This window comes from Limulus polyphemus, unplaced genomic scaffold (genome assembly GCF_000517525.1).
Source record: "Limulus polyphemus unplaced genomic scaffold, Limulus_polyphemus-2.1.2 Scaffold1682, whole genome shotgun sequence".
Classification (NCBI taxonomy): Eukaryota; Metazoa; Arthropoda; class Merostomata; order Xiphosura; family Limulidae; genus Limulus; species Limulus polyphemus.
In genome coordinates this window covers 234,590-244,994 of record NW_013667292.1, presented here as the reverse complement: position 1 = coordinate 244,994, position 10,405 = coordinate 234,590, and the positions used below count along the sequence as shown (strand labels likewise).

At 36.3% G+C, this 10,405-nt stretch overlaps 1 protein-coding gene across 1 annotated transcript; it reads left to right on the top strand.

The window, feature by feature from the left end:
• Positions 1–898: 898 nt before the first annotated feature.
• LOC106464544 (protein NDNF-like) lies at positions 899–4,133 on the top strand. Its single transcript, XM_013924688.2, has one exon. It carries the CDS (start codon positions 899–901, stop codon positions 2,378–2,380), a length of 1,482 nt encoding a protein of 493 aa, XP_013780142.1. The 3' UTR covers positions 2,381–4,133.
• The last annotated feature ends 6,272 nt before the right edge of the window (positions 4,134–10,405 follow it).

The window sequence follows — 10,405 nt, the reverse complement described above, 5'->3', positions numbered from 1 at the left end:
AGCGTATAAATTAAGTACATTAAAAATGTTCAAAAATAAATAAAATTAGTCAATATACTTTCCTTTTTAAGTTAAAATATTATTCTAATTATACTTTATCCTATTATTATTATTGAAATGTAATTTATTTATTCTATAATTTCATACTTTCACTTACTATTTTCTTTTCTGTAAGTCTTAGTAACTGTTTTCACGGTTTCACAATTCCTACTGACATTACACAACCAGTTACTTCTGCCCTCTTACACATTTCTATTTAAAGGAGCACGAAAGATTTATAAAATATTTTTCGAAAAAATGATCTTTTATGTTTTACCTTTCATGCCTAAAAAAGAGAAAACATTAAAATATGGTTCTTTTAGGATATTAAATGTTCTCAAAATACATTCATTAAAATGTTTAAAATGTTTTCTCATTCATATCCATAGGCGAGTCTTATTGATTTTTTCGTTATATATGTATATACATTATCATTCTTATGTATATTATATAATGTAAAAGGACAGTGGGCGCCATTTCTCACCATATATATACACATATATAATGTCCAAGCATTGTCACAAAATCTGTACTTATTATATGAGTTTTAAGTTTTTGTATTGATGTTTGAATAGAATTCTCATCACAATGCTTTAACTGTTTGCATCTATAGTGTGTTTAACTCTTTGACTGCCTTGAGTATATATAAGTCTCCCTTTAGAACACGGCCATGTGTACCACAATGAAGAAATGGTATTCCTCGTCAAACTTCTCAAAGGTTACCAATTTTAACTTGCAGATAAATAACGAAATATTAAAGCACGTGTCTTTCTGTTTTTTATTGTGTGTATCTATAAATATTAGAACACGTGTCTTTCTGTTTTTTACCTGGTACTGGGAGAGTTGTTTATCTACAAACATGGCAGCAAAAGAGTTAACTATTTGTGGTGGTTTTTCAGCTTTAACGAGACCTGAATTATACTCATATGTGATATCTATTGAAGTAATGTATGTACTCTCCGTCTTTTCTATAGACATCCAACAGAATGACATAGCGAGCGGTGACGTAGCTCCCTCCTATTCCGTTCTTCAAGCAACTTACTTTGGTCAGGAGCAAAGGACCTACACAAACCTCAACAGTTATGCCGGGCTGTACATGCTAGAAATGGACTCGCATGGCAATGATACCAGCGTGAAGATCTTTGTTTCGACTAAACCGGGGGTTCATTTCCCTCATCCACTTCTTCCTTCCAATCCACGCGTTGGAATTCTAAAAGTTCGAAGGAACCGCGTTTTAATCACATGGATGATAAGTCCTACGGAATCTCAGCATAATCAGGTGGTGGAATACTGTGTATCGGCGAACCCTAGAAAGAGCTACAAGACGCAGTGTGAGGTGGATTCTGACATCAATGGGGACATACCCCCAACACCACCTCCATGGGCGGGGTTTGGCTTTTGGTGGGAAAAGCTTGCCCGGAAGAAGCTGTTAATGAAAGTCCGGGGTATCAAAAAGTCTGTGACAGTTCTGGAAGATATAATTTATGAATGTGTCGGTAGGAAGACTTGGCATATGTTCAGAGATCTCCAAGAGGGCACCACTTACTTCTTTGACGTTTTTTCTGTCAATCCAGTAAACAATGCTAGTATTGCCTACTTGGGAGCCAGCACGACGACAAAAGTTTCGAAAAGTGGAAGAATTAGAGATCATTCATTGACAACTTTAAAACTAGAAGAATCGGACGACTTCTCTTCCGTCTCATCTTATACGCTCAGACAAAAGACGCCTGTGTTATACTTCTTTATTCGTTCCTGTATGGGGCCAGGACCGGTTGAATTTGAAGTATCTTTGAACAGGAATGTTCTTCTAAACACCCGTGTCATGAGCACAGAAACCCTGTCCATCAATGATGCACCTAATGGTACTTATACTTTTACTGTGTCTTCCTTGGTCCGTCAAACTCGAGAAGTACAGCTCTTTGTAAGCCGAAGATACTGGAAGTTTCCATTTCCAGACCTTCCTAAAGATAAGAGGATCTTAGTTTTCGATTCTCTCACCACGTGTGATTCCGTGATGCTGGCATGGCGAGCTTCTTCCGATGATAAGGTAAGGTACTGTATCTACCAAAGTAACGACACAAGAAACCTTATGCCTCTTTTTTCGTGCGAACCAAAATACGAACATGGATACAATCGCGAAGAAGTCATGTGTCGTAGATATAATCGTTACAGCAGACACAGAATCCAAGACCTGATCATGCAAAAGGTGAGAGGATTAAAGCCCGGGAACAGTTATGTTTTTGAAGTTCATGTAACAAAGGCTCGAGGGGACACTTTACCGTACGAACAAGTGTTGGCCACAACGAGGAAACACTGTACTTCCTACAGGCGAAATCGGTGACAAGAGCGTAGAGAAAGCACTGATTATTGAAAATCTCTGCTATGGCTAGGTTGAACAGGAATCTGGTAACATGTAGTGTTGTTCTAAACCAGTGAACTATGCATACTATTAGACCACCGGAACGTTTGGTGAGTTTGTTTTTATGGAGAGAATAGAAGGACTCTGATTTGTGTGAGAGATCAAACTAAATACCAGTGTTAATCGGTAAATGCGTTTTTTTCTCATTTTGAAAATGGAACTTGCTTATAAGCCGAAATCAATATTTCAATACGCATGTTATTTCTTCTTTAAACAAGGAAAAACTTATCTTGATAAACGTACAAAATGGTAAGGCATGCGTCATAGCTGATCAAGCAGAGACATTCATTAGAAAGAAACTCAGACCAAAGAAAACAGAGTGCCAAATGTAACAAGAATAGGAAGTACAAACTAAATCATTGTAAAAATAAGCCTTTGTTCTTAAACTGCTACTCTTTCCGATCTCAGCCAAGGTGTTTAATTATGGGAAAACTCAATTTCTGCTTGGCACTGAACCTACTTAACTTGTTCTGTTTATATACTTAGAATAAACCGCATGTGTTTCGTTCTTCCCAAGTTTCAATAATGGTTAGTGAACCATTAACTTGATCTGTTTATATACTTAGAATAAATCGCGTGTGTTTCGTTCTTCCCAAGTTACAATAGTGGTTAGTGAACCATTAACTTGATATATTTGTATACTTAAAATAAATCGTATGTGTTTTGTTCTTCCCAAATTACAATAGTAGTTAGTGAAGTACGAACACATCTGAATATGTTGCAAAAAGAAATATAGAATAAAAAATCAAAAGTAAATAATTATGTAATTTATTTTCTGTAAACATAATCGAAATTCACTCCAACCTTTGCAAATATTATTTGCTGTATTCATAATGGTCTGTTCTTATAAACGTAATCTTAGTTCACTCTGACTGGTGAAGATATTCTTTGATATATTTTTACTGGCGAATTTCTATAAACATAATCTATTTTCATTCTGACTAGCGAAGACATTATCTCATGTATTCTTACTGGCCAGTTTTTATAAACGTTATCTAAGTTCACTCTAACTAGAGAAGACATTCTCTGATGTATTCTTACTGGTCATTTTCTATAAACGTAATCTAAGTTCACTCTGACAAGCTAACATGTTGCTGAATTACTATTATACGTTGGATGAGTATTCTCTGCCCTCGGAGACGAGCAAAATATTGAACACTTAGCAGTTTTGCTAAAGTAAACCACTGGCAGAACGCAAGTCAGTCATCAAGAGCACTACTGAACTTCTATTCTTTTGCTACCACACATAGAAAACAACAACATTAATGTCCATATCTCATCCTTAGACCTTTCTTCGAGCGAGTTAAGAGTTTTCCTTGGATTGACGATTGTATCAACTGACTATATTTTTCACTTTAGTCTTCTTCTTCATTCGACCTCAATTCAATCTAGTTCTGAGGTCAGCCGCTTGGGTATTTTGTATTAGCCAAGAACTTTTACACTCGGTTGGCTGCCCTTGACAGCAGTTTTAAAGGGCGAGCATGGACGATGACAAGGATTCGAACCCGCGACAATCAGATTGCGAGTCCAGCGCCCTAACCACCATATTTTTCACTTTAGTGTTTTCAATATCTATTACTGTTTGAACAGTAAAATTAGGATTTGTAGTTAATCTACATGTAATGTGCTTGTCAGTTATAACATGTTTATAAACAGGACTGGCCAGTTTCTCAGAAAATCTAGCTACTTACAAACTCTAGTTTTTTAACAATGCAAACAACATTACAATTAGCTTTCAACTGCGTGGTTTACATATGTTGTGTCGCAACTTTCTTTTTTATCTTTACAGTTATTTAAACAAAGAATCTGACAATGATTATAAATAACTAAACTTAAATATCTCAACAGATTTTTTACGGAATTTTAATTAGTTCAATATATTTGTAGTTACATCGCAAAATACAGAGGTAGATTAAGTTATATTACAACGATCTAGTAGCCTTACCACGTCGTTACACTCTGTGTCGCCACGTCCGGTCATACTCAATCTGACGACCATGTACCTTGACAATAAACCTGCAGCGTAGTTTTAATTGCAAAGGCTCCGTTGTAGGGCCGACACGCCATTACTCCCTCCAGGTTTCCATAATTCATGTAGTATACGAAGGCAACGGTTTCTCAACGTCGATTTAAACAGCCCGATCGCACAGAAAAACATAATGCGCCTTCTTATAGAATAGCATGAATATCCATTTAATTCTCCAACTATTTGGAGTATGCGGCGGTTGAACGAATGTGTCGTTTAAGTAACTTGTGTACAAGTGATTTGTGTCGCATTTCCAGATGGGAGTCTTTCTTAAGTATGTCGAATACTGTTGCCTGGGGCACATGAATGATTTTTGTGTTCGTGGATTCTGATTTGTTAAAAGACGCGGCACTTTACTTAACACGATTGAGGTACGACTTGTTGCAAACTTATTTCGGGTGGTCTTTAAGTGAAAGGGCGTATCTTCCTCTTAGAAATTTAAATCCCCAATTTGAATACATTTTTATGACCTGAATGTATGAATATTTTTACGTCGGAAAGAGCTGTTACATACCCTTCCCAAAAGCGATCATTTTTCGGTAGCATCACACTACAACGAAACGCCAAGTAATATCAAAATGTAGATCTCGTAAATGCCGTTCCACAGCGAATTTACAGCAACTGTGTTTGTCACATGACTTGTCACGTAATTTGCACATTAAAAATTGTTCTAATATAACGTACTCAATTCTCTGTGACAAGCAATGACCTATTTATTTTACAGTTTTCATTGATTTATTTTGTTTTTGAAATACGTAGCTACCTCTCTTTTCTGATAGTCAAAAAAATTATAATTCTAGTTATGGTTTTAATCGTTGTAATAGTTTACACATAACTGTACATAAAGTTTTAGTAAAAAAATTATCTCCTATATTTTATACTCTAACATTTCGAATTCTGCAAAGTTTATAAACCAGAAATGTATAATATAGTTTTCCATACTAACGGACAATTATATGAAATATAAATTGTATTAATATCAGTGTAGTTGGTGTGGGATCAAAAGCAGTTTCCAATTTGAAAAGCTGTAAGCAGTTCGTCGTCGATTTCTTGTTATCATGCTGCTTACGCTTGAAGAAAAAACCGTGCAAATACTGACTGACAGCTGATGCTGGGTGTGTCCTACGCTCGCATTACTGGATAATGAGCGTTAAACTCGTCAGTCTGAAGGATTCAAATTTCGTATTAGGTTACTTTTTTTCTACCACTATCATACATGGCATTGAGCATAATCATATGAAATTCGAGCCTACACGTATGTCATGCCTGACAAAACGTAAGTAACGAAGAAACAAAAGCCAATAATGGAGGGTATCAACTTGTGGTTTCCGTTTATTTATAACTGTAGTGTTTTGATAATTTTTGCTAAACGTGCAATAGAGAAAGATATTTAATTTTTCAATACGGATTGATACTTTTCAAAGAAAATATTAATTACTTAAACAATTCAGATACAAAACATTTTCATCCAATGAAAAAGAGTAATTTTAATAATCGCTAATTTTCTGTTATTTCTTTAAAACTAAATTTCTGTACATTTATTTGAAATGCAGCTTACTTTCACTAGCTAACTAAGGCTACAGTTGGGTTTCTGGCGTGAAACACTAATTAATATACCGTAAGCTAACTAAGGCTACAGTTGGGTTTCTGGCGTGAAACACTAATTAATATACCGGCTAACTAAGGCTACAGTTGGGTTTCTGGCGTGAAACACTAACTAATATACCGTAATTTTATTTTGTTTTTAATTTGAACACATTCTAGACTGTAGTTAACAAAATGTATCGTGTTTATTTAATCATAAGAAGCATTTGTTTGTAATTTCTAGAAATCGTTTGTTTTTAAAAACATTATAAAGTTGAATTTTTTATTCCTGTATAGAAAGCTAAAGTCTGTAGTTTTTAGTGGTTGTTTGCACCTTGGATGGTTTTGAATAAACCGTAAAATTACCTGTAAAAGTTTTCATTCCTTCTGAATTTAGAATTTGAAAGGTTATTCCACTTATCCTTTTAAGTGTAAAGTATTGTTTGCGATTGATTACTGAAGTACTAATTTTTCAAATAGATATTCATATACATATTCATAGACACATCCAACCAATAATTAAATAAAAACCCACACCAGAAACAACTCCGTTTACTAGATAAATAAATGCTATACAAAAGGTACAATGCTTATATTGTTTTTTTAATGGACCTGCCCTTTACAATATTTGAGGCAGAGACACGGTTACAAACTTTATTTACAAGATCTTTTTCTTGGTTGTTAAGCGAAAAGCTACACTATGGGCTACTTCTGCTGTGCCCCACGCGAATATCGAAGCCTGATTTTTAGCGTAATAAGCCCTCAGACTTACCTGCTCAAACGTGAAATTTGGGGATGTTGGCTTGGATGAAGGTGGCCCCAGATGTTGGTTGTTTCCGACGCTTTCACAGGGAAAGATCAAGGGTGAAAAACCTGCTCGATAGGATTCATATTCGCGTTTGACTTGGCCACGAGAGAATCGTCCAAGCTATCACATCTAATTATGATCACATGAAATTTGATCATTTACGAATATCACGGCTAACAAAACGTAAGTAACGAAGGAAGAAAAGCCAGTAGGGGGAGAGATGTTTCAACTTGTGTGTGTTTTTTTACAGCCACTGTGAATATTTTGTGACTCGGGCTAATTGATCAGAAGTCCCATCTTGCATGAAAGAATTGCTTTTTCTGGTAAGCTAGTCATTGTTTAGACAGGTAATTCTTTCTCGATAATTGTAATGCATCAAAAAAACAGTGACCGTCCCTTCGCTTACTAACAGCTGCCCAAATGGCACTGGCACCATACCAAGAGTACCGTCATATTTTGTTGTGGCTTGCAGATGGTCCATCGAAAGTTTCTGGGATAGTCGCCAAACCCAGGTGTGTCCACTGTCCGATCATTTTTCAAATCTGGAATCCTTGGGAAACCGAGAGTCCCAAAAGATAGGAGGGTGTGATCAACGTACAATAATGTCCGAAGTGAGAAGGACTTCTGCTTAGTCCGAATAATTACTCTGTCCTTCAGCATATTCTATGAAGATAATTTCTGCTGGTATTGCAACAGTAGCGGTCGTTTGACTTGGGTCGCTCTCTACACATCTCTTCACAGCATGAAGAGTCCGTTCTGTTGGAACTGAACGCCAAGACCGTGCAGAAACTGTTATTTCCAAAGGGACTGGAAATACCCTATCACCCTATTCACTGAAGACAGTGGTATTGCAAGTAACTTTACTATTTCTCGCTGACTTTGATCGCCCTCTGGGTTATTTTTGTTTTTGAATGCGTTTTGTACTTTGTGGTCTTTACCGAGCTATACATGTATTTATAAATCAGTGTTATTTGTACATTATGTCATGGAGATGGTATATTCGTATTCTCGGGGGTTTGTATTTACTTATTTATAGGTTGTGTAGAGTGTACATATCACCAGTCGCAAAACAAAAATTATTGTAACTCTTATTAAATTGTACAATAAATTTTCTTTGTTGTATACAAACTTCGATACAAACCAGCTGAAATAACATTTTCGTGATCCACTGTTGGTTTGAATAATATATTAAAAACCTTTTCCAGCAATTAAGCCCAAAACACCGCACATATCAACTTGGACTGTTGATCAATGGAACTGTTTTATGTGGTCAACTGATTCTTGATAACGCTGCTTTGTACAGATTAGAAAGTCAAAGTTTGGGGATAATCCAAAACAGTTTACAACCTTTGTGTGTTCTTTCCATTGTGCAAGCTGTTTGAGGGGGAAAGATGATGTAGTGTGTGTGTGTGTGTGCATTCTCGGAGCATGGACTGGATTTCTTGGTTTCTTCGAATTATTACATTACATACTGTGAAGCTCTGAGCATCTTTGCGTTCAACTGCCAACTCTTATGCTCCATTTTCGTCTTCAAGGTGATGGGTATCTTCAAGATTACAATGTCACCATCCACCATGCTGATATTCTTCGTAACTGGTTTGAAGGACATGAAGAGGAGTTGCAACATCTTTATACCCACTACAATCTCAAATCTCACCTCGACTAACAAGAGATAATCTTCAATAGCCACGACTGTAATTAGATCTCAAATCAGCCAATAGAAAGAGCTATGAGCTAAAAGGTTGTACTTGAAAAGAAACGCAGAGCCATTCTATGAGCCACTATGCCGCGGCTAAAAAACTGTAAGACTTATGATGGATTGTTATCACAACACATACTTCTTTACCTTCAGTATTTCTTGAAGAATAAGGGCAAATCGAACATAATGTACTTCCAGCACCTAGTGGACCTATACCACGATGAACTTAGCTCTGGTTACGGTACAGCAGCATAAGACGGGCGTTTTTATTGGACTATATATATATATATGAGATGGACAGTACATGTCATAAGTGCATAGATTAACCCAAGGAAGGTACCAATAAAGCCCAAAAGGTTACATAAAGAAAATATGTATTATTCCAAGTATAAACAAGCACTTCATTACCCGATCTTTGCAACCACGAGAGATTCGCTTATATAGTGTCTGGAATGACAGAGTTGATGAATCATTGTAAGTGGAATGAAAGGGACAAACTTGGTATACCATTGACCAAAAATAACTACTTTATTAGCTGAAAATATAAGGTGAGGTCAGATACAGGCTGATGAAATTTACAGTGCAAACATCTGTGTGGTAAATTAGGGGATATTAAAATAACTGTGTTCAAAGATTGACTTAAAACTTTTGGTTGGTTGACTAAAGGACCAGATGCATTCATGATTAGAAGGCTGAATAATTATGAAAAAAGCCCGCAAAGCTTTATAAGCAAATTCATGCTCTTTCAGAGTCTGAAAAAACCTGGTTGAAATTACCAAACTGCTTTACAATCCACATTGCCTGCCCCCTCCCCCAGTGGTACAGCTGTATGTTGCAGAATTACAACGCTAGAAACCGGATTTCGATACTCATGGTGGGCGGAGCACAGATAGCCCATTGTGTAGCTTTGTGCTTAACGTCAAACAAATAAACAGTCCACATTTTCGCTATAGCTGACTAATAAAAAAAAACGAATAATAAGAATTTTGGAAGTATCTCTTCTCCACGTGATATTCATAGATCAGTCCCACATATATAAGGTAAAGTAAAACAACTATCCCGTGAAACAATAGGAAGCTTTCTTGCGTAAATTCTAATACAAAAGGTATTGAATTTGACCATGGTCTTGACTGGGTTTAGCATCTTCCGAATTACTTAAACACTAGGACTAATTTGTGCTTGATTTTGGCCTATTCTCTTTCATCTGATGAAGCTCCTTGGTAGACATTGAATCATCCCTGTATTCTTCCTGTCCTTCAGTTTTTCTCATACAGTGAAAATCTAGACATAATTCTATCATTTTGTACCTTTCAGTGATACTGTCAAAAAATCAACAGTCTCTGAATGATACTCTGCTGTGATTTTGGTTAAGGTCATACTCCCATCAAAAATCTAATATAATGTCAAGTTCTCTCCTGGAATCTCTCACACTGGCATACAATATACCTCCTGGACTTAGTCTCTTTGTTTGGCTGTTCAATGATCTCAGAATTCAGCACTAAGTAATAAGCAGCATTGGAGATGAAGCACCAAAACGACTAAAGAAAAGAAAAGCATGTCTTGTCAAAACTTTGAACAACCTGGGTAAATCAGGAGTTAAGCTATTACTACTTGTCTCCTTCAGGATCTCATCTTTCTCTCACCATCTGAAGGAGAAATGATCTATGATATAAAAAATTGGGACCAGAAGGAGATGGTCCACATTCATTTAGGTGTAAATTGTAGGTGTATCTCCATCTACAAACGTAATTGTTAATGGAGTTAGAATGAGTCCTCCAGCTCCAGAGTTCGGTTGACATTCAAGCTGAAAATGACTTCTATCAAGAAAAC